The following is a 24,047-nucleotide window of genomic DNA, read 5'->3' as shown; positions in this document are numbered from 1 at the left end:
CAGACCTTCATCCTTCTGACACCCTGGGAGGTAATAACTTGGATTGTTTGGCAAATGCTATTTCCATTTTCAAAGAGCAGTGTGAAATCCTCTGCAGCTCAGCCACCTTCTCTGTTGTTGCTATTCATCACCTTCTGTGGAGCAGGTACATTTTACACCTGGGGCTGATCACTTTTGATGACCAACTTGTTAGCTTGCTTTGAGCTCTTCTACTACTTCCCTAAAGACTAAAACGTGGCTATGGGTTTGTGGCATGTTTATCTCTAGAAAAAGAAAGGAATTTGTCTTTGAAACATGTTGCTAAATGGGAGACATTCTCTTATCATCACCCTCATCAGTGCTACTGACGTTTCTCACATCTCACTGGGGGCCCTGTTCTAAAATGTGTTTATTTTTTAAGCTACAGTCAGGCACAGAGCAGCCTGTAAAGAGCTGCAGGCAGAAAGCAGATGGATAGGTGGTTTGAGGGGTGAGATGGCTTTTATGAAACTTGCAGCACCAACTGATACCACCTGCTCTGCCTAAACAAACACAGGAGGGTGTAATACTCCAGCTGGGAGCATTTCAGGGAGCTCTGTTTTCCCTGGGTTTTCAGGGGCACATCTATTCAGCAAGAAGTTGCTTTGCATCACCTCCACTGGACATGAGTGAGGTCAGGAAGGTGCATGAATTAAGTCACACCCATGAGTGGCAAACGTGTGCTCTTCAAGCAGAAAGTGGTAATGGCCACATTTGTCCAGTGACACTGGTGATGAGTGGCAGCACTGGGGTGTTTGCTAGAAGCCCATTAACAAAACAACAAAGGTTACCCAGTTTATGTCCCAAAAGCTCATTCTCAGGATTATCACAATTCAGCAGCCTCAATGTGTTTACAGATACATGAAGGGCTGGTGTCAGAGGCTGGAGCCAGGCTGTGCTCAGTGATGGCCAATGACAGCACAAGGGGCAATGGGTATAATCTGGAACACAAGAGGTGCCAAAGACACACAAGGAAGAATTTGTTCCCTGTTGAGGTGAGGGAGCCCTGGCAGGGGCTGCCCAGATGGGCTGTGGAGGCTCCTTCTCTGGAGACATCCCAACCCAGCTGGATGAGTCCCTGTGTGCCCTGCTCTAGGTGCTGCTGCTCTGGCAGGGGGGCTGCACTGGGTGAGCTTTGCAGGTCCCTTCCAGCCCTTCAGATTCTGGGATTCTGTAAGATTCTGTGTCTGTCTGGTTAAAGCAAACAATGCAGTTGAGCTAAGACCATGACTATGTACCCAATTTTCATCTGAGCTTGCTGAAACCTGTTAGTATTCAGAACTGGACTAGTGGGAACAAAGTCATCTCCTAAGGCTGACTGGATTTGCTGCTCTCAGGTTAGACCAGAGTATTCTCTGCCTTGGACATCGCCACTCTCTGCCTGCTGGAACAGAGTTGTGTAGCAGAGGTTACAGGCTTGGAAAAAATCACAGAAAGAAAAATAAATCACATTTTTCCAAGTCTCAGAAATAGGTTTGAGTCACTTTAATCTGTCAGTCAATAGCCAAGGCAGGTTTGATGCATTTGCTTCCTGTAAATCCCTGCTCAATATACATTCAAAAAGCATATAAAATGGAAGCAGCTTGGGGCATACTATTGTGAAGCACGGCCAGGGGATGTACAAGTGATTTATTTAGAGGCTGAGGAGGTGCTGTTAGATATCCATGGCCCAATGTGAGCAATAGAAAACCTGAGCAGAGGAAGGCTCAGAAAGATTAAAAATTATTCATTTTAATCCATGACTTGTTCAAAAGAAAACCTTGTTCAAAGAGAAGATGATTCAAAGGCAAACACTGATGCCATAAAGTGCTCCTGTTCCCAGTCTGCCTTGAAACTTGAATTCTTAATGGCAAAGGGAAATTCTCAGTGAACCACAGACTTGAGCAATATCATTTTATAAACTTGTACCTGTGACTAATATCATCTCACATTTATACCTCTGCTCCATTCAGAGAAGCTCCATTAACTTGCCATTACTTCAGTCAGTTTTACCTAACTGAGGCTGACCACAAAGACCTTGTGCTGATGTTTCATGTGCAGGAACACTAAGCCACACACATGTGCAGTCAAGGTTAAAAAGCAGCCTGGTTTTGGACGTCAAATTTTAGGTAAGCAAGACATTCTTCAGCCCAGCAGTTCCATCTCTACACAACCTTGCTTACAACAGGGCATAAAACAACATGGGACACACCTTGCTCCAAGATCTAAACACTTTCTTGGTGTAGGGTTGGACACAGGAAACTCAGATCCCAATTCCCCTGAGTGTCACTCCTCAACTGGCTCAAAAATCATACCAATAGCATCCATCCCACCTCCCCCTGCTCATCCACTTGGGCAAATTAGCTTAGACTTCATCCAGCATTTGCTATGAAGAAGAGAAGATCTAAAATGTGAGGTGAGGGAGCCCTGGCCCAGGCTGCCCAGGGAGGGTGTGGAGGCTCCTTCCTTGGAGGGCTTCAGCACCCACCTGGACACGTTCCTGTGTGACCTGATCTAGGTGGGAGCTGCTTCTGCAGGGGGTTGGGCTGGATGAGCTCTAAAGGTCCCTCCCAACCCCACCATTCTGTGATTCTAAAATACAAATCTCAGAACTTTAACTTGAAAAGCATTTTGAAAGCCCATAAAATGCCAAAGTCCTGAGCAATGCTGCAGGCCAGCCCCACAGAAAGGCGCCAGGAATCTCTTGTGCTGCAAGGGACACGGCAGTAGGTTTCATCAGCAGAGCAACGTTAGAGGAGCAACAGACAGGGCTGGCTGCCTGAAAGCTTCTGTCTGTCTAAAACACGTCAGATGTGCTTCTGCAGGTCCTGGACAAAGGTGAATGCTTTTTGTCATTGCTAAGTCAAACGCTGCTCACTTCTTCGCCTTCTCTAAGCATCGTGTCAAACAAACAGGTGAGTGCACTTGGGGAACCAGCTGCTAAATGTTCCCTGTAATTACTCAAGGATAATTTAGCCAAAGATTAAACTGGCCAAGTCCTGTAGCCCTCTTGCAGGTCATCTCCTAGAATTCCTCTGAAAACACTTGCAATACATTTATTCCATGGCCCAGAATTACACATGGAAAACTTCTTCCCATCGTGTGACTCAGAGTGAACCTGTGTTGCTCTTCCTCTGGTCTCTTCTGAGAAAAATGCTCAAATAAAAAGCTAATCTTCATTTTTAAAGAGCAATTCCCCTGTGTGTGTTGCTCCAAATCCTTCATGATATTAAAGAAGCACATAGAATATTATTTAATGTCACAAATAGAGCACTGTGACTGAGGGCGTGAGCAATTAGCCTTGGCAGTGGAAACTCACTGGAAATGCAAGTGTACCACCAAAGAGCACGACACAAAAGGTAAATGAACCAGAAATATCCATGATTCTAGAGATGATGTTTTGTGAAGGTCTCACTGTGCTACCAGCTGAGGACATGAACTACTTCGGCACAGGCAGCACGACTTTTCCAGCGGCTGCCTGAAGACACTGGACAGCCACAAACTGTTACGGTGTGTCCTTGGAAAGAAGTTGGCCAAACAGCCACGAGAACCTTGGTTTCCTATTTGACTGAGCACTGAATGGACTCACCCTGAAGCTGGGAGAATCTGCAAGAGATTCTACAACACAAATGTAGGGATTTTTTTTCCCCCTCCCCCCACAGCTACGAGACGACAAAGGGCAGCAACCGAACATTCCCCTGAGCAATGCAGCTACAAACTTCAGCTATCTCTGTGTCTGTCCTCCTCTGCATCTTATCTCCTAGCCATTGGGATGGTAGGGAAAGTGTACTTACGAGAAGGCAAATGCCACCAGGGCCCCACTGACCACAATGAAGTCCAGGATATTCCACAGGTCACGGAAGTAGGAGCCAGGGTGCAGTAACAGCCCCAAGTCAATCATCTTCAGAGGAAACACATGGAAAGAAAGAGTTTCAATAAAACAAGCATCAAATCAACACTCCTGAGGTAGAGGACTGCCCTTGATCAAATGACTCTTCACAGACTCTTCTTCAGAGCTTCACAGCAGCAAAGCAACATCAAGATACAGACTCATCACTAACAGACACCGAGAGCTCAGCTAAAACTGAAGCTAAAGTCAATAAACCACAACCAAAACACGAGACACAAGGACTGCTACACACAGCTCTCTGCACAAACATGCATGAATTTAATAGCCTGCATGGGAAACATGGAAATAGTTTCATTTTATTGTACCCCTATCCTACCAGACTATAGGAGATAACAACTGGCATAGGACATTACACAACAAAACACCACGAGAGGATGGGAAGATCCACAGACAAATGGAAGACAAAGAAATACATGAGCTCTGGAGCACTTGCTGGGTGTTGCAGCCTGGCTTCCTTCTGCACAAGGCTGAGTCCTCACAACACTGTCTAAGATCTTCTACAGTCGAGTCTCAAAGGGCGTGCTAGCCATTTTATCTGTTTTTCTGAGAGCTCCACAACTGCCCATGTAAGGTTGCTTTCCTCATATAGCTTCAAATCCTTCTACTGAACCAACAAGGAAATCCTGCCTTTCATTCTGCATCTCTTTTGCACCCGTCTCTGACAGTAGAAACTGACTCCACTGTTGCCCCAAGAATAAATCCTGACTTTATCAGCATTGTGCTCTTGAAGGTTACTGCCCCACAGCCTTAGCAAAACCTACCACACTACTGAGTAAAGTGAGGAGAGAAATCCTCTAGTTTTTGCAACACCACAGACCAAGAATCAGCTGCCATTAATGTTACTGGTCAACACCACAGGGAAAGTGAAGGATGAGACATGTCTCAGTTAGTTCTATGAGCTCCTGTGTCCTTAGCCACACACAGACATTTCTGTACCAGACACTCCTGTTTCTTATCCACTTACTCAACCACAGCTGCTAAATACAACATTTGTCTCCATAAAACATGAGATTAAAGAAACAAGGAGAGCTGCTAAAGAGAGGCATCTCGTTGGCTACCTCTGAGTGCCATTCCTGAGCCAAAGCTTTTCATCCTCACCACCTCTCCAGGCACCCTGGGAGCTCTGTTGTGCTCCACCTACTTTCTCCAGCTCTCCAGAAGCAGACAAGTGTAAATCTGAAAGGGAAGGTGAGCCTTCCAGCTTGGAAATGTTCTTACCTTGATCACCATCTCAAAGGTAAAGACTCCCGTAAATATATAATCCAAGTACTTCAGAGCCTGAATGGGAAAGAGAAACGTGTATCAGGGGAGACTACATGATAAAATCATCTGCACATGAGCAAAAAGTCTATTCTGTCAATGGTTTGTTTGCTACAATGGGTAAATATCATCTGGTGGGATAGTCTGAGTATCACCTGATTCACACAGCCTAGGCACAGACTCGTATCACTGGATTTAAACAGCAACATGTACTTCCAGCCCTTGCCAGACTGCAGGATGCACCTGCATGGATGGCAGGTTTAACAGAGAAAATGGACATCTCACACTGAAAAAGCTGAATATCCTTTCCTAAGCAGCTTACTTCAGAGCATGTGTGTAGCAGCCTGGCTTCCTCCTCTGCTGTAGCTGATGACAGCGTTATTAAAGACCTTGGGAGAGGAAGAGAGCGATAAAATCCTCTTTGTAAAACTGATTCCAGAGTTATTAAGGATGAGGAAGCTCATGACTGATGTAGGAGTTTGTGGATCTTCCTCTGGAGAAAGCCAAGACTGCTCAGATTCAGAAGCAAGAGGCAAGGCCAGGCAACTCCTGCTCTGACCTGCTCTGCTGACTTCTGCTCTGAAGCAATTTGGTCTCTCAACCTGTTGAATGAACACAGAGTCCTCAGTACACAGCCTGGTAAATACCATATCAATCCATTCAAATATCTATAGATCTCTTAAATTACAACACAACCCTGTGGCTGGGATGCACCTACTCACAGATTAATGTGATTACACATAGTGAATGGATAGCAACTCTGTAAATATCACATGACATCCACATACTGCAACTACCTATGGTGAAGAGTCCAAAACTAGGCAACTGCATCTTGCAATGTCTGCACTTCATCTTCAGCTCTGTGAGCTCCCAGTTGCCCATGTAGCTGTAGCCAGCTCTGTGCCAATGTCCTCACACAAAGGTGCTTGAAAAGAGCCACCCATGAACGCCCTTGAGGTACGTGCTCTCACATCAAAGGTGCCACACTCTTATTTCTGCTCCTAACAGCATCCACTTATGAAGTTTCTGACTTTGGATGAGTAGATTTGCTAGGAAATCTAGGAATCTAGGAGATTGCTACCATGCCCCACCAAGCTGAAAAGCCATTATCTGATTTTACTTTCCCAGGCTGTGCTCTAGCAGGAGCAGGGAATCTTAGGAAGATGCCAACCCTGGCTTGTCACTGGGAAGCCTTTCCCACTGCAGGATGGTGTGTAGGCTTTGCAGGCTGCCTCCATGTAAGCCTCACCAGGCAAACAACCAGTGATTTCCAAGTTCTTAAACTTGGATGTGGCTGAAGCAGCAGAAAGGGACAGGAATTGTGAGCATTGTGATTTTTGGACAACAAAGCTGGTGGAAGGTCTGGAGAACAAATCCTACAAGGGACTGAGGGAATGGGGGTGTTGAGCCTGGAGGAGGCTGAGGGCAGCCAGCAGCACTCTCTGACACTCCCTGACAGGAGGCTGCAGGGAGCTGGGGGTCGGGCTCTGCTCCCCAGCAGTGAATTACAGGATACAAGGAAACAGCTTCAAGTTGCCCCAGGGGAGGTTGAGGCTGGAGCTGAGGCAGAACTGTTTCCCTGAGAGGGGTGTCACCCCTGTGCCAGGCTGCCCAGGGAGCTGGGGCAGTGCCCAGCCCTGGTGGGATCCCAAAGCCGTGGGGCTGAGGTGCTGAGGCCGTGGGTCAGTGCTGGGATGGGCAGGGTGAGGGCAGGGCTGGGGCTGCAGCAGCTTCAAGGGCTTTGCCAACCCAAATGATTCTGTGATGCCATGACAGTGATATTAAAGAAAGCTCCAGTTTTGCACTTGCCACCTGCACCGTGTGTTCCTCTGGTGATGTGAACAGGCATGCCATGTGCCTCAGTGCTGGGACAGGAAGAACTTTCTTTGTTGGTCTGTACTCACATCGTTCCTGGGCGACTCAGCTTGCACAGGGTCCTCTGCAGCCAGGGCGATGCTGCTGAGGGCTATGACGATGAGGATGACCATCTCGAAGTAGCGCAGGTTGACGATGTAGTGGAAGAGACGCCGGATCCTGCCAAGGACACAAGCAGAGAGGAGGGTTATTGCAGGTGAGGAAAGACAGGCAGAAGGACAGCGGTCATCAGGAACATCACCCTTAGAATCCCTGTGGCAATGACAGTAAGACAACAAAACTCAGAATGAATGGCTTTAAACTCCAGTTTGCAACAGACCTGTGGTGAGATTTAGAGACATTTAACATATCTTCTCTGCTCTCTACCCACAGAATCACAGGGGCTGGAGGGGCCCTGCAGAGCTGCTCCAGCCTCAGCCCCTGTAAAGCAGGTTCCTCTGGCTCAGGGGGCACAGGAACGTGTCCAGGTGGGGTTGGAAACCTCCTGAGCAGGAGCCTCCACACCCTCCCTGGGCAGCCTGGGCCAGGGCTCCCTCACCTCAGCACCAAAGGACTTGCTCCTGGTGTTGAAGGGGAACGTCTTGTGTTCCAGCTTGTGCCCATCACCCCTTGTCCTGTCACTGGACACCACAGAAATAAGTGCCACCCCATCCTCTTGACATCCACCTTTTAAATGCTTTTAAGTATTAATGAGCTCCCCCTTCAGCCTTCTCCAGGCTGAACAGCCCCAGGTCCCACAGCCTTTCCTCCTAGATGCTCCAGTTCCCTGATCAGCACCCCTCTGCAAATCTATCTCTCTGTCTCTCTCTGTCTATCCAAAGGGCATTGAGAGTTTTCAAACTTTCAAGACTCAGTTCCACAATTTATGTTTATATACCCCCCCCCCCCCCCCATTTTCACTTTGAACTCAGAGGCTAAAGTCCTGTGACTTCAAAGCCAGGTTTGAAATCCTTTTAATATTAAGTAATCCCTTTAAAATTGAGATAGATGCCATGCACTTGGAGACTCTCAGCTGAAACTGCCTTTGTAACTATATTATTTGTACCAATCTCTCTCTTGCCAAGTCTCTGTGTCTGCACTTTATTCCAAAAGATGCTTTATAAGCTGCACAAATACTTTACAGTAATATATTTGGTTTCTTTAACCTAATCTTTTCTTGGACATGATTTGTGAAGAAAAAAGTGACAAATGCTTCAACTTCTAAGCAATGCAAAGCTATTCCCTGATGTCAGCTCATCGCTTTGACCACCATCCACAAGTCCTTCACTGCACAGAGAACCCTACACCTGCACTCTATTTGTCAGCTGAATGAAGGACTTGAGATCTGCCTGAGAATCAAATCATCTGTGTATCTTGCCAACAACTTTGTCATCTAGGAATGCAACTCAGATGCTCTATCACATGCTCTCCAAGCAAATATCAGAAGGGTTGGAAGCAACATTTATTTCCCACATTTCCTTACATGCCCTTTATCTCTGGGTTGCTAATGGCTTCAGAATGAGAGTTACAAACACCAAGGAAACAGTTTTGGTACAAAATAACATGAAGAAAAGTGGGTTTGTGGATTCCTTAACTGTGGTGATCCATCTGGCAGAAGAAGATGAACATCTATGTGCTCCCTAAATCCACAGAAGTGAAAGGCAACTTTCTCACTAACATTTGTCCTCTAATTCTTGCAGCAAACTCAATGCACTAAAGAAACAAAAAGTCCCTGTTTTAAGATCATCACTCCCAGCTGCCAGTGAGTTGGGGATTTGTCAGTGCCTGAGGAATCACTGCAGATGAACATCTGCTTTAAGAGGCTGGTGGCACTTGGAGAGCAAAGCTTTTCACTTCTGCTTCTCAGAACTGCTTTGCCCACTAGCATCAGCCAGGTCGTGCATGCCCAGTGGGGCTTGGAAGGGAAACAGCAATAGCTGTGCTGAAAACCTTCATACCCTAGAAAGACCTCTCTCATGAAGATGGCACCAGCCAAAACCCCTGAGGGGATGCAGCTGAGTCTGCATCTTGCCCAGAGGAAGAAAACCAAGTTGCTGATACTCCTAGAGTTTGTTATTTCCCCTTGGCCTTGTGTCACCATATGTCTCTCCCAGTGAACTTGTTCTTTTCAGTGGTGTTTTAGTTCAGTTTTGGGGAGGATTCATGTGCTGAATATATCTGCAAGATGACACTAACAACACACCAGATCCTGGACTGTGAGGCTCAAGAGGTTTGTAACTGTAGGATGAGGTAAGAGGAGACAAGAACTCGTATGAGAGGAAAAAGTCTTGCTGCTTCTCTGTCTGCCCAGCCCACTCCTCAGCTCAGACCCTTTGGGACTACCCAGCTTTCCCTCCTGCAGTGCTGCCCTGAGCAGACATTTTGCAGCTGACATTCATTTTTGCTGGTCACTCTACAATAAAAACACTTGAGCTACCACACATGAGGGAAAGACTGTTTCCTTATCCAAGCAGAGAGGAGCAAAGCTCCATAACTCAAATCTGACCCAGAAAGTTTAACTGCACCATGACTGCACCTCATGTCATGCTCTGTCCCCCCCTTAGCTGCCTTTTACATGAATTCAAACAGCACAATGCTATCAGTGTTCTGCAAAGGGGAAACCTTCTGGGCTTTCAGCTCAGTAATCTTAAAATGTCTCGAGGTCTACCTGGCAGGTGGCTGGAGAAGGCAAAGGGGAAACACAGGTGCCTCTCCTGTGGGTTTGAGACAGCAGGAGCATGTGTTGAGTCTAGGGTTTGCTTCCTTTGGAGATTAGATTAGACCAGCAGGAGTCTGGGCTCATTCTCCATCTCAAACAGCTGGCAGTGAGAGATAGCTTCTAACTTCTCTCACTGATGAATTCTTCTGTGCTCACAGCTGTATCCCCTTGGATCATGCAGGGCTGTAGCCTGAACTATGTGTCTGACACTTGTTGTTAAAGAAAATACTCAGCCTGCCTAGTGTCCAGGGGTGCCAGAACGTGGCTTCCCCCACAGATGCATTTCTTGATGAGCACACAGAGCAGCCCATTTTGTTCCATCAACTGCACAGGCAGCCAGGATGTCACAGTCCTGAGTAGCAGGAGGTGTAGGAGCACTCATTACTCTCTTGGGTCAAGTTGCCAAAGGAAAGGCCTGAGATCACCTTAAGTCTCTGAGCATGGAGAGTGCAGCCTCAGAGAGCAACACCCAGGATGTGCCAAGAGTCTACCTGAACCACAGAGGAATGATCACATCTGCTCCTAGAAGATCTCTGGGTTAACAAGAGTTTCAAATGTCCTCTGTTGCCCCAAGTTACTGTTCAAAATGACTCAAAACAAGGCCTTTATGCTACAATTATTACAACCCCTGCTGCTCCTGTCTAGTCCTGCAGCCCTTCAGAGCAACATACTCTGTATTTACAGGCTTTGAATACAAAGGTCCCCAGAGGCAGCGATGCCTGAAGCAGAATCAGTGCTGTAATCCCAACAGATCCCACCAGCTGCACTCAAGCCTTGGCAAATGAAAAAATACTCACATTTTCCCTGGAGTTCAGAGTTTTCAGTGATGTGAGGGCACCAGTATGGTAAAGGCACCAATTCCAGGTGAGGAACCCTCCAGAATTTGCTGACATCAAAACCAGCCCACAGCCTGCTTCTCCAGATGCTTTCTCCCAGTGACATTCCACTAGTAGTACAAATAACTGCTCACCTGACCATGTGGGGAACACTTAAGAAGAGTCTGCCTAAGGCATCATCTTTTCCCTATCCTGGCAATTCATTTCCCTGGGAAAGCCCAGCAATGCCTGGCCTGCAGCCTACATAAGCTTTCAGGTAATTTCCCAATGTATCTGACTGGAAGAGATAAGATCAAGCCAATGGTATTTCTTTGAGTAGCCATGCCTGGAAAGGTGATGGAACAACTCATCCTGAATGTTATCACTGAACATATGAAGGATAAGGTGGTTATCATGGGGAGTCAACATGGCTTCACCAAGGGGAAATCCCACCTGACCAACCTGATATCCTTCTATGAGTGCATAACCGGCTGTCTGGATGAGGGGAGAGCAGAGCATGTCATCTACCTTGACTTCAGCAAGGCTTTTGACACTGTCTCCCATCACATCCTCATCAGAAAGCTCAGGCAGCGTGGCTGGGATGAGAGGACAGTGAGGTGGATGCAGAGCTGGCTGAATGACAGAGCCCAGAGGGTGGTGATCAGTGGCACAGAGTCGAGTTGGAGGCCTGTGGCCAGTGGAGCTCCACAGGGATGGGTTCTGGGGCCAGTCTTGTTCAACATCTTCATCAACCACCAGGGTGAGGGGACAGAGGGACACTCAGCAAGTTCCCTGCTGGCACCAAACTGGGAGCACTGGCTGATTCCCCAGAGGCTGTGCTGCCATTCAGCGGGATCTCGACCGGCTGGAGAGTTGGGCAGAGAGGAAGCTCCTGAGGTTCAACAAGGACAAGGGCAGAGTCCTGCATCTGGGGAGGAACAACCCTATTGGCAAGAAGCCAATGGCAGCCTGGGTGCCTCAAGAAGAGTGTGGGCAGCAGGGCCAGGGAGGTTGTGCTGCCCCTCTGCTCTGCCCTGCTGAGGCCTCATCTGGAGTCCTGGGGCCAGTGCTGGGCTCCCCAGCTCCAGAGGGACAGGGAAGTGCTGGAGAGAGGCCAGTGCAGGGCCAGCAAGATGCTGAGGGGACTGGAGCATCCTTGTGAGGAAAGGCTGTGGGACCTGGGAGGAGACTGAGGGATCTCTCTGTGACTCTATGCTTGAAGTACCTGCAGCCCATGAGCAGCAGAGCCAGAGGACTTACGGATTTGTAGGGCTCAGGATGAACATGGAGCTGTAAGGCAAGATTGGTTTGGGCCCGTTCTTCGTCAGGTCATCGACGTCTTTCTTCTCCTCTGTTTTACCTTCAAACTCAACGCTGTTCACTGAAAGGGGAATTGAAGGAAGCAGAAACGAGAGAGTTAAACAGAGTCTTCTGCAGTCTGCCCAGAGCACTGCTGCCTGCAACAGCTGGATATGCAAACAGTGCAGCTGGGATGGCAAACAGCCTCGGGAAACGCTGATTAAACGTGATGAACAATCATTTGATTATTATCAGTGCTATTTACTACGCTGCAATTACACTCCTTAACTGCTGCACTGATGAGCAATGCATCAGACATGGCCAGGAAATGAAGATGCCCAGAGCAGACAAACAAAGCTTACACTTGTTTATATAAAGGGAGCTGCCAGAGTGAGGATGGAAATCCCATTCCAAATATCACAGATTAGGGAGAGGGGATCAGCTAGGGATCCTTGGGAAGAAAAAAGGCAGCAAGTCCAACCAGCAGTGTAATTCTGTCTTCCCCCACAGATTAATGGCACAATAGGCTTTGGAACATGTAAAAGAGCAAGCTGATAGAGAAGCTTTAATAACTTTGAGGCTAAGACTGCTGAACTTCCCAGCATTAGGAACAGAGACTTGGAAGGGACGTGGACCCCCAGCTCTGAGCCTGCACGGTGCACCCCAGCTTTGGCAGGGATCCCTCTGTCCAAAGCTCCATCTCACATGAGGTTTTTAACTGACATGATCCCCTTCTAGAGGATGGCTCTGAACCTCCCTCTGATAGGTCAGAAATACTTCCTCTGCTCTCCACGTTCACTTGCAGTGAGTTTGTGGGATAATTTCCTTGGGGTAAACTCCAATACAATGAAGTGGAAAACATTCTGTGCTGCAAAGTCTCTTTTTAGACAGATATATACAGTTGTCCATTAGTTCACAGGACCCAGAATCCCCCAATCCCACCCACTTATCATGTGCTAGGTGCAGGGGTTTTATTACTTTTTATTTAGCAACAAAATGACATTTCACTGTGTGTGAGTGACAGGCTCAGCAACCTCCTTATTCATCTCAAGGAAATGACCAGGAAGGAGAGAGGCTGATAAGTTGTGACTGACAGCAACCCAGTGTTGCAATAGTGTAAAATCACCATTTATAGAAGAAAAAGAACCCAGAAAACAAGTCTGGTGTTTCTCATGACCCAACAAAAAGCACAGAGGAATCACTAGCTCTGGCTGTGACTCTTGGAAAGCAGAGTCCTGTCAGTCTGCAATCTAACAGGGACCTCTTAGATTTCACACCCTAATTATCCTTGGCACCTCCAGCTCTCAAGATCTCTCTAAGCTGTGCCTGCAGTGTCAGGGACGTGCCCCAGGCTGGTCAGAATAGGCTGCAGAGCAGAACATGGACACAATGATCTTGGGACTCTGTAGATCTGCACTGTCAGTCCCAAGGCACAGAGCTCTGCAGAAGCACAAGCTGTGGTGAATCTGCTGAAACTGAGAGGCAGAGGACTGCAAGAAGCTCTAAAATTACAAAGCCTGCAGGAATCCAAAGCAGCAGGGACACAGGATGCGCTGTGCAGCTGTTAAAGACCTGCTGCTTCACAGTGAGGTCAGCTACTAAGCCATGAAGAGTCAATTTGCTCTGTGGGCTTGACTGTAATGCCATCACCTCATCTGCTGAGGGGTCTGTGGCCAACTAAGGCCCCTGGGACACCAAAGGAACTGTAGCACAGCACTGTGGGAGTGGGAGCATGCAGCATGGTAGCAGAGGACCTGCTCCTGTGCTCACAGCAAGATTGGTTTGTGCAGGAGTTGCTTATTTTGCTGCACAGATCTCATTTACCACATTTCACTGGATTTCTTGTTCTTTCATCTTTCTCTTATGCAAGGCTACAGAATCCCAGCATGGTGGGGGCTGGAAAGGCCCTGCAGAGCTGCTCCAGCCCCAGCCCCTGCTCAAGCAGGTTCCCCTGGCTCAGGGGGCACAGGAACGTGTCCAGGTGGGGTTGGAAACCTCCTGAGCAGGAGCCTCCTCACCCTCCCTGGGCAGCCTGGGCCAGGGCTCCCTCACCTCAGCACAAAACAAGCTTCTCCTCATGTTCAAGTACAACTTCTTGTGTTCCAGCTTGTGCCCCTTACCTGTTGTCCTGTCACTGGACACTACAGGATAGAGACTGACCCCATCCTCTTGACACCTGCCCTTTAGGTATTTATCAGCATTGATAAGGGGTAACAGGCACAAGCTGGAACAGAAGAGGTGCCAAAGAAACACAAGGAAGAATTTGTTCCCCGTTGAGGTGAGGGAGCCCTGGCAGGGGCTGCCCAGATGGGCTGTGGAGGCTCCTTCTCTGGAGACATCCCAACCCAGCTGGATGAGTCCCTGTGTGCCCTGCTCTAGGTGCTGCTGCTCTGGCAGGGGGGTTGCACTGGATGAGCTTTGCAGGTCCCTTCCAGCCCTTGAGATTGATTCTGTGACTCTTAGTCTTCTCCAGGCTAAATAGCCCCAATTCATGGATGTTCTCTGTGTGAGCCATCTCCAGGGAACTTTACAGGGTGTTTTCTAGAGCCACGACGTCACCCAGGTGGTCCAGAACCCACTCTGGGTTGCTGCAGGCTGCATGAATTGTACAGCCTGTATCACCAAGTTCTCCTGTCCACTGCAAGGATGCTGGTGGCTGGGAGAGCCCTCAGCACCCAGTGTGTGCTCGCTCAGAAAGTCAGCTCTTGTCTGGCAGTTTCCCAGCGAGAAGCAGAGGCCAAAGCACTCACTTGGTATGACAGTGGTCTCCCCTGGCGGGGCAGTGATGGTGACAGGGATGTTCACAGTGGTGGTTTTGTCCAGGGGTGGCTGAATCATCCGGGTCACGTTCTTCTGGTTGTCAGCATCTTCTGGCTGCTCCGGCACCTTCTGCAGGTAGGTGCTGGGAAGGGTGTGCACAGGGACACTCACACTTCCACTAGCCTCAATCTCACACTGGTTCTCCCTAAGGTAGAAAAGCAGATTTTATTTAACATGGCCCAAGAAGGACTCAGAGGACACTGGTACCCTGATGCTGCAGCTCTTGCCAGGTTTCATAGGCTGCTTTCTCCATGGAAGTCCTTTGCAGTAATGTCACAGGCTGCAGGACAACTTACTGATAGCACAGTATGGGACCTTTTCCTCTGAGACCTACTGAACCCACACCCAAGCACAGCACCCAGAGAAACTGTGCCACTCAACATCACTCTGTTCCATTAAACAAGGCTCAGAACTGAGGTTCACAAGGACCACAAAGTAACAGTGACACGAGATCTCCCTCAGCAGCTGGTTTCGGAATAAAGTCTGCCATCCTGCTGCAGATTGTCCTGAAGCCTTATTTAAATGGGGTGATTCTCTTGTCCAGTCCTAAACCTCTCTGTAACACTGCTGTAAGCAGGTATCTTCTGCATTCCCCTGCAGCAGTGGCTGTATTTCAGCAAGGAGGAAACTCAACTTGTGCACAGCTTATGATCCAACTAAACAGTATGCAAAGTGTTCTGCAATCATTCTGAAGGGGAGATAATATAGACATGAAAATTACCATCTCAGTGCCACTCACAGCTCTCCATGGTGACATGAACTCTATTCTACAGAATCCCAGTGAAACTTCTTTTCCATCAGACTAATAAAGCTGAAAAGGCAATCTATCCTTCTTTATTAACTACTCTAAAAGCTTCACGAGTACCGTTTTTCTCTCTTCACTTACATAAGAATTAAAGCAAATGGGGTACATCACTGTTCTTAATGGAAGACACCAGGTGCTGTAACAACTGGTGATGCAGCTGATGGGGTCACCATAAAAACCCAGAACCAAAGGGCTGGAAACAGGAATGGATGCCATTTAAAAACATGCCCCTCTCTCAGAGGGCCTGTGGTCTGCTCCATGTTATTTATAGCAGGGATATCTCCTTCCTTAAACCTGAGCTGTTCCATGGGCCACCATGGCCAAAATTATTTAAAGATTAAGGTTCTGTCATCACTGATTTAAGGAGAATGGAAGGGCAAGTGATGGTGGTTGCTGGGGTGGGAGAACAGTGTGGGGAACAGCAGAGGTGCCTTCCTTGGAGCTCTTCAAGACCCCCCTGGACACGTTCCTGTGCGACCTGATCTAGGTGGGAGCTGCTTCTGCAGGGGGTTGGACTGGATGAGCTCTAAAGGTCCCTCCCAACCCCACCATGCAGTGTCTGTGATTCTATGAACACCGTGGGGAGGGGAACAGGTCATTTGCTGTAACGTGCCTGGCGTGTCCTGACCCCCAGGCGGCCCCAGGGCCAGGCCCAGCCACGCAGCACTCACTCACTTGGGCTGATGGTTGCGGTGCTCCTTGTCCCCAGCCTCCCCCTCCTTCTCCCCGTTCTCCTTCTCCACCGAGTCGTACGTGGACAGGGCCCTGTTCCTGAGCCTGTGCCTCCTGTGGGGCTCCTCTCCGCTCTCTCCCTTGGGCTCTCCCTCGCGGTTGGCGGCCCTGGGGCCCGCGCGGTGCCGGGCGCGCCGCTCGCTCCTGCCGCCGTTGCCGGTGCCGTTGCCGTCCCTGCCCTGGCGCTCGGCGGAGTGCCGGTGAGGCCGATGCCTGCGGTGCTCCTTCTCGCCGCCCTCGTCCACCGACCCGCGCCGATGGTGCCTCTTCCCCCCTTCCTGACCCCTGCCGCGGTCGCTCTTCCCTTCCTTAGTGCCCCCTTCCGCCTCCTTGCTGCGGCTCCTGTGCTGCCTGTGCCTCTCCTCCCTGTTGCCGGCGCCAGCTTCCCCGCTCTCATCCTTGGCCACGTCGCCCTTCTCCTGCTCGCCGCCTTTGTCCTTGTCCCGATGCCTGTGGTGCTTCCGCGGCGCTTCCGCCCCGTCAGCAGAGCCGCCCTTGCTGTGCTCCACGTCCTGCGCGTCCCCGGGGCTCAGCTTGCTCACGTTGTTCCTCGCTTCGCCCCTGGGCTCCACCACCAGCGGCCTGTCCAGGTGAGTCTTCATGTCGGGCCGGATGTGCAGGGTGGTGGCGTAGCGCACGCGCTCCTCGGGGTCCAGCTCGTTGTACAGCGCCTCGCAGCTGGCGCGGAAGTTGTGCAGCCGGATCTGGCTCGTCCTCTGCTCCCACACCGACTTGGATTTGGAGGAGTTCTGCTGCTTGCTAAGGAGGGGAGAGGGGTGGGGAGGAAGGAAGGTGAGAAGTTAGTATCCAACCTTGCACCAGTTCCCTATAAAGCAACCAAAAGGGGAGACTTTGAGCTGAGAGAGGGGTTAGAGGGTTGAGCCAGAGGAGTTACAGGAATGGAGAGAGAATGGCTGGCGGAGAACATGAGCAGGGAAAGCCAGCAGGATCACCAGTGTTAGTTTGCCCCACACACACACACACACACACACACACCAGGCACTATGAAACGAGCTCCCTGGAAAGGAGTTGTCTTGATTTCTAAAGCGTGGTCACCCCCTTGGAAAGCCCCAGCTGCAGTCTGGAGGGCTGAAATCTCTGCCCACAAAGTGTCCAGCATGGCTTCCCCACAACAGCACCCTCCTCCCCACGGGAAACAGCTGGATGAGCAAATTAGTGCTGAGCAGGACAAGTTCAGACTGGCAGCAGGGGTGAGGGGAAATGCAACCTGCCCCCGAGGATCCGACCCTGAACGCCCTGTCCCCTGCCCCCAGCCCCTGTCCCTTTGGCACACAGCACAGGACAATCATTGCTCCAGACCTCTGGCATCCCTCCTGAGTGGGGATGGACCATCCAGCCCAAGCATCACCAGTCTGCAAAAGTACAAGAAAGGAAAACTTCTGTGTACAGTGAGAAGACTCCAGGGACTGGGAGAGTCGCAGTTGAGGTGTGATGAGAGCACCCTTGTCCCCTGGAGAGACCTGCTCTTTTCTTCTCTGTCCCCTAGGATGAGGATACCTCCACTGGTGTCACCACAATGCTCTGATTTTTCAGCACAGAGCTTGGTTTCTGCCCACCACATTCAAGTGGGTCACTTCCCAAGCCAATGCAAGCAGGGAAGGCTCCTTTTCCTTTCCTCCTACAGGCTGCAAGTCAAATTCTGCTTTTGGATAAAACCCAAGTGACCCCACTGGCTTCCAGGGTGGAGCTCTGGATTTAGCCTGGTACAGCATCAGCATCCTTCTTCCTTAATGAAACTGCTCCTAACAAAGAGAAGAAAACCGTCTTCCCTGCACCAGCCTGCCGAGACGTCTCCATTTACCACAGCCCAGCCTCATGGCCGGAGGGGCCCTGTGGGGCTCTCTGACCCCCAGCCCATACACACACCCCAGCAGGGAGGCTGATGTGTTTTCCTTACGCACTTTCTGGGCTCCCCTGACGACAGGACACGGCAGCCTTTGCGTGTGGACGTGCCAGCTGGGACTGTCAGGCTGTGGCTGTGAGCAGAGCCCGGGGGAAGCAGCGTTCAGACGGGCTGGTGCAGCACAGTGGGAGCTGTCAGAAAGGCTTTGTGTCTCCCAGCTCTGCTGGGGGATCGGCTCTGCAAGGGGGATGTCGCTGTCTAGTTCTGCTAAAGAGGCAAAAACCTTAGTGAAATGCTCACTGCAGATGGCATGAGGGCACCCAGGCAGATGTGAAGGAGTCTGATTTAATTCAGAGTGAGCAGAGCTAATCACCAAAACTAAACAGCTCCATCCCTCACTCCCAAGAGGCACATTCTGGACTCGTTTGCCAGCAGCTGAGTGCCTCATTTATACCACAGCAGAAGAGAGAGTGACAAAAATCATGGTTCTAAACATAAGTGATACCAGAAGGTACTGGGGTCATAGCTTAGAGTCCCTCTCAGCAAAAATCCCCCATCAAAGGGAGAGCAGGCTCCTCAGGAGGGGACAACCAGCCCCCTAAGCTGTTGTAGTGACCACAGATGAACAGCTTCATCACTGCAGGCAGGAACTTGCCATTTCTTTTTGGTTCAACCTTACTGAAAATTGAAATGCTATGATTCATCATCAGATTTGCTTGGGTTTGGAAGGAAAGAATGAGCCCAGACTGGCCACTCCACACAAGGGTTTGCCATGAGAAGCCACGTGCTCTGCATCTGCAGCTCTCCAGAGTCAGCAGAGATGGGCACAGTGGGACAGAGCTGCCTGGGATGGGTCTCCCAGCATGTCCTGTGTGTCCTTTGGGTGCCTTGCTCTGCAGTGCTCCACATCCAGCTCTGCAAAACCAAACTAGGCTACAAATATGGCCCTCCTCTTCAGCACACAGCCTCAGGGAAAAGAGATGAGCATCCTTAGGGATGTGGATGTGCAGCCTGAGCTCCCTGAGTGCTGCCTTGGCACAGGCCACCAAACGCATTTCTTCTTAGGGGACATTTCTCACTTCATAATGACAGTCCTCAGGGTCTCAGCTGGTCCTCACCAGCTTCTGCTTTGTGCTTTGAAGAGCCACAGCAAGCTGTCAACACAGAAGTGGTAACTAGCCACAACAAGTTAAGAGCTGGGAAGCTGACTGAAGCCTTTCAACTTATCTATAAACCAAGAGCCCAGAGGAGACCAACTCCTGTGCAGCAACCCCTGCTCCATTTCCATGGGACAGGCACCATGGGACACAAAGCCCCAGCCTCCCTGCAGAAGCTCTCCAAAGTAAAACACACACTAAATCACCAGGCAACCTTCACAAACGCGGCCTCTTCATCAGTGCCTGTGCTGAGCCCATCAAAGCCAAGATGTAAAGAAAGTCTCCTAACTCAGATTGATGTGGTGAGCAGGAAGGTTGAGGATGCAGGCCCGGCACTCCTCACACAGTGCAGAGGAGACACCCAGAACCAGCTCTGACACAAGATGTGTCACTTCAGGAGGGGCTTTTTAGCTGTGTTTTAGTTAAACCAAGAACATAAATCAGCCTTTAAATCATCTCTGAAGTGCTACAGCTCCCACTGCGCTCCACTCATCGCTAACTGAAGGGTGCTGACAGGTATGTACACCACTGAGAACCCAGAGAAATGAAGCAACACATGTATTAACTCAGCCTACTTTGCTGAAATCCCCTTTTTTAAAGCAGACACTGATGTGACAGGCTCGAATTTCTCAGCATCTAGAAATGAGATGCATCCTTAACACTGACACAAGCAGATTGCCAAAAGGCCGCAACACACAGCCACCCGCTGGCTGTGGTTACATGGAAGTCAAAGAGCAGAAGGTTCAGAAGCAGTGGCTGCATCCTTCCTTCTTTCTACATGAAAGGACACACCCAAAAACATTACAGTCAGAGAATCAATGGAGCACCAGGAAAATGTGAGGCCTGTCTGCAAGCTGCCACACTCAGACCAAGCCAGGAACACCAGGAGCAAGTGACAGTGCACATAAAGTCTGCTGGAGGAGATGGAAGTAAGGCAAACGAGCAGGTTGGTCCCTCTGGGGCCGGTGTTCAGGGGTTGTTGGAGCCAAAGTGGCAACAACTGGAAGGAATATGTCATCTGCTTGTCCACTTCCATTTATCTGCCTCTCGCTTCCTACATGCTCCCACAGCAGCTGAACGTGGATGTATGTGACAGCTTCTGTCCCGCTGCTCTGCTGCGCTTCCCCACAGAGCTGAGCTCGGGAACTTACTCGTGGCACAACACAGGGAAGGTCACCTCAAAACACATTTCCATTACAACAGGCTGCCTGTAAGGACATGGGGCCTCTGCACTCGACAACAAGAACTGCAGAAGAGATGGGAAAGCACAGACTGGGCCAAAAATCATTTCCCCTGCTTCGTCCTGCGTTTGGTCCAGTTAAATACTGCACTGGGACAGACACAAACCACCTGCAGGAGAAGCATGACATGCCTCAGCACAGCATGACTGGTCCAAACTCACAGAAATATGAGCCTTTGTGATGTTATTTTCCTCAAGAGAAACCTATCAGTTTATTGATGAACCTGAACTCCTGTCCACTGTTTGCCTCTCAGAACCCCCCTGAATCCATGAAGGAAATGGCAATACCAGCTTCTGATTTACAGACACAGAACAAAGATCAACATCCCTTCACTTTCTTGACAACTACTTCCCATCTCTATTTTCTGTCTATAGAATATTTTGAGCTCTTTGAAGGCAGCACACTCAGGTTTCAGGTCCTCTAGGCTTGAAATGTGGTAGCAGATGTTAATGCTAACCCACTTCTCCAAGCAGCTCCCCTGGTTTTGGATTAAGAAGCCAGCAATCAAACAACTCCTGCCTGTGGCTAGAAATACAAACCACACAATTCATGTGGAATCGAGTAGAACTCATGGTAATGAACCAGTGACTAAGAGTGGTATAAATAAGAAGTGCCAGCAGACACTGTGGGGATGGCTCAAGAAAGGAAAAGCGTATTTTTAGTTATGTTCTAGTTTAGTGTATTCCTCAATCCTTACAGGTTTTGTTGCTGGAACCTTTCAAAGCTTTGCTTCAGTTGCTGCCCCCTTTGCTTCCCAGAACTACTTTAATCAGCTACACAAATGCAACCCTCAGGATTCTGCTTTAGTGGACAATGAAGGAAACCTGGCCATGAACACCACAACTTCTATTACCAGTTCCTCCACATTGGGTGGTGGGTGTGCAAGAATCTGTTCTGGTTACAGACGAAAGGGAAGATTCCCTTCTCAAAACAGAGTTTCCATTTAAAACAAGAAGCCATGCAAAAACCCTCCTTCCCCCAAAAGCCCAGTTTCTGACCATAAACTTGGAGAAGCTCTCGACAGGTTTCAGTTTTACACTGGGAAAAGACAAGGAAGCGTTTCAGCCTGGGCCAGGCATTACAAAGCAGAATGCTTCATCTCTGCTTGGGTTGAGAACACCATTTTCTTTCAGTTGAACTCACCACTGGTGTTTCAATTTGCTTTGCCAGTGACCCCAGGAGCTGCAGCTTGGATGCTTCAGCACCTTTTCTACTTGATGAGCTCCATCTCCCGCCTCAGCTCACCTCCCTGTGCTCTCCCCCTCAGAGCTGCTGCAACACTGAGCACCACAGGAACACCAAGGGCTGCTGCAGAAAATCCTGCCCACTCTCTTCCAAACCATTCTTGAATTGGACTTTGGCTTCCTGCATTAAAATTCTTTGCCCTGTAGTTCCTCAGAAAACAAACACTTTTGTAATATATCATTAATATCTATCAGTTAGAAGCCTAAATTTTGAATGTGGTCCATGCCTAAAGTGATATTGGCAGTGCATCACACCCTTGTGATCAGAAACCTGCTCCTGAAATGCAAAATGCCCTTCAAACTCCTACAGGTGCCAACTTCTTGGGTGGAGAACGTGCAGCAAATGCAGCGCTCGGAGCTTTTTCAGCACTGTCACTGATTGTTCACTGCTGTCAGTCGTTCAACACTGTCACAGACTCAGTTCCCACTCCCTCTACCTGCTCTTCTAGAGAATGTGGAGAACTGCAGGTAGAGGACTTGCTGCCCACAGGCATTTGGTCTCAGCTGGAGGAAGAAGCTGGATGGCAGAGGGGGCAGAGCTGAGCACGGCTGCAGCTCAGGGCACACGCAGCTCTGCAGCCGCTGCCTTTGGCCAATGTAGGGCCAGAAATTGTCCAAGAACAACAGACAGGAAAGCTCTACATTTAGTTACCACTCCTGTGAGGTGCCCACAGCAGCTCCTGAGCAGTGGAAGTCACAAAATGCTGCTGCTTACAGTGGCTTTTCTCTTTTCAGGTGTACAGTGTTTGTTGTCCTACAGATCTGAAGCAACGCAACGTCCAGCCAAGCCAAAGCTTCCTGCTGTTAACTAGCAAAAGCTTCACTGCTTCCAGCTTCATTTCTTTCATAACAGCCTGATTTCACTCAACCAGAAGTCATCATCCTGTGTGCTGCTCCCTACTGCCCTAATAAGAAGAGTTTTCTAATTGTTTTCAGCAGAAGTACATCACACACTGCTCCCAGGAGCATGGACATGAGGCTCTGCTTTATGCACATCCTGACCTGAAGAAAATGCCAGAGAAAGATCTATTCTACCTCAAGTTCTGTTGCCACCATTAGTCACAAGATCCTCTTTCAGATATTGAGACTTCTCTGGTGTTTCAGTTATGAATTGTGATCAAGCATTTGCACCCTCAGTAATAAATTACAGGATGAGAGAGTTACAATGGCCTGATTTAAAGAAACCTCACCCTGAGGCTAACTGTGTGGAACCATTCACCCCCCTATAACCCAGGCAAATGGCTTTATTGTGCTCCTCTGAAGTGTTTGTGCCATACTCTCCAGAAGACATTCTGGCAATTACACTGCAACAGCCCAGCCCAGACACTGTTAGGGCCAAAGTCCCACTATGAGCTCCAGGCTTCTGATAAAAAACAAGACAAAACTAACTAGGGAATGAAGTCACAGCCCCCTGTTTTGCATTGTGGGGATGGAAATAAAGCAGAAGGCCCAGACAGTGAATACACAAAAGCAAGAGATAGAGATCAAGAACAATTTGGGTTCTTGGATGGCAAATGACAAATTCATCCTGGCAGAAGATACAGAAGCTTTTTCATTTCCCTTGTCTACCGCTGGGTGGATGCAGCAGAGACAGGCTGTGATGGTTGGGGTGGGAAAGAAAGAGCTGCTAAACAAAACCAAGTTCTGTTCTGGACAAACAAAAATGAGGCAGCTGCAGGTTCAGCACTTCTGGGAGGAAAAAAAACCAGATTCCCAGCTAGTGAACCACTGGGCTTTTACTTTACTTAACCAGTCTATAAAATGTCTTAAGAACATGCCATTTTTCATGTCCCAGCCATGACTGACACCTCCAGGTCCTTACTAGACATAAATGATGAACAACAGCAATACAATGAAAACCCCAAATTCTACATGCACTGGCTTGGATTTCATCAGCCATGGCAACATAAAGACTCATGAAAACACAACATCCCATGGCCCTTAAATACACACTGGCTGAGTCACCAGAGACTGTGCTGCCATTCAGTGAGAGCTGGGCAGGCTGAGAGATGGGCACAGAGGAACCTGCTGAGGTTCAACAAGGGCAAGGGCAGAGTCCTGCAGCTGGGGAGGAACAACCCCCTGCAGCAGCACAGGCTGGGGGTGACCTGCTGGAGAGCAGCTCCAGGAGAGAGACCTGGCAGTGCTGCCTGATAACAAACTGCCCATGAGCAGCAACGTGCCTGGGGGCAGCAAGAGAGTGTGGGCAGCAGGGCCAGGGAGGTTGTGCTGCCCCTCTGCTCTGCCCTGCTGAGGCCTCATCTGGAGTCCTGGGGCCAGTGCTGGGCTCCCCAGCTGCAGAGGGACAGGGAAGTGCTGGAGAGAGGCCA

At 49.4% G+C, this 24,047-nt stretch overlaps 1 protein-coding gene across 1 annotated transcript in view; it reads right to left on the bottom strand.

Annotated features, from left to right (window-relative positions):
- The window catches only part of CACNA1B (calcium voltage-gated channel subunit alpha1 B), a 324,587-nt gene that overhangs the window by 68,859 nt on the left and 231,681 nt on the right, over nucleotides 1-24,047 (bottom strand). The window contains exons 20-25 of the mRNA XM_062011331.1: nucleotides 16,155-16,970; nucleotides 14,605-14,819; nucleotides 11,816-11,936; nucleotides 7,072-7,201; nucleotides 5,126-5,185; nucleotides 3,792-3,898 (exon numbers count right to left, since the gene is read on the bottom strand). Coding sequence (XP_061867315.1) covers nucleotides 3,792-3,898; nucleotides 5,126-5,185; nucleotides 7,072-7,201; nucleotides 11,816-11,936; nucleotides 14,605-14,819; nucleotides 16,155-16,970 — 1,449 coding nt within the window. The remainder of the gene's footprint in view (nucleotides 1-3,791; nucleotides 3,899-5,125; nucleotides 5,186-7,071; nucleotides 7,202-11,815; nucleotides 11,937-14,604; nucleotides 14,820-16,154; nucleotides 16,971-24,047) is intronic.

The sequence above is a fragment of the Colius striatus genome, chromosome 19 (genome assembly GCF_028858725.1).
Source record: "Colius striatus isolate bColStr4 chromosome 19, bColStr4.1.hap1, whole genome shotgun sequence".
NCBI classification, from domain to species: Eukaryota; Metazoa; Chordata; class Aves; order Coliiformes; family Coliidae; genus Colius; species Colius striatus.
The sequence above is the reverse complement of the archived record's forward strand: the minus strand, read 5'-3'. Positions and strand labels throughout refer to the sequence as shown.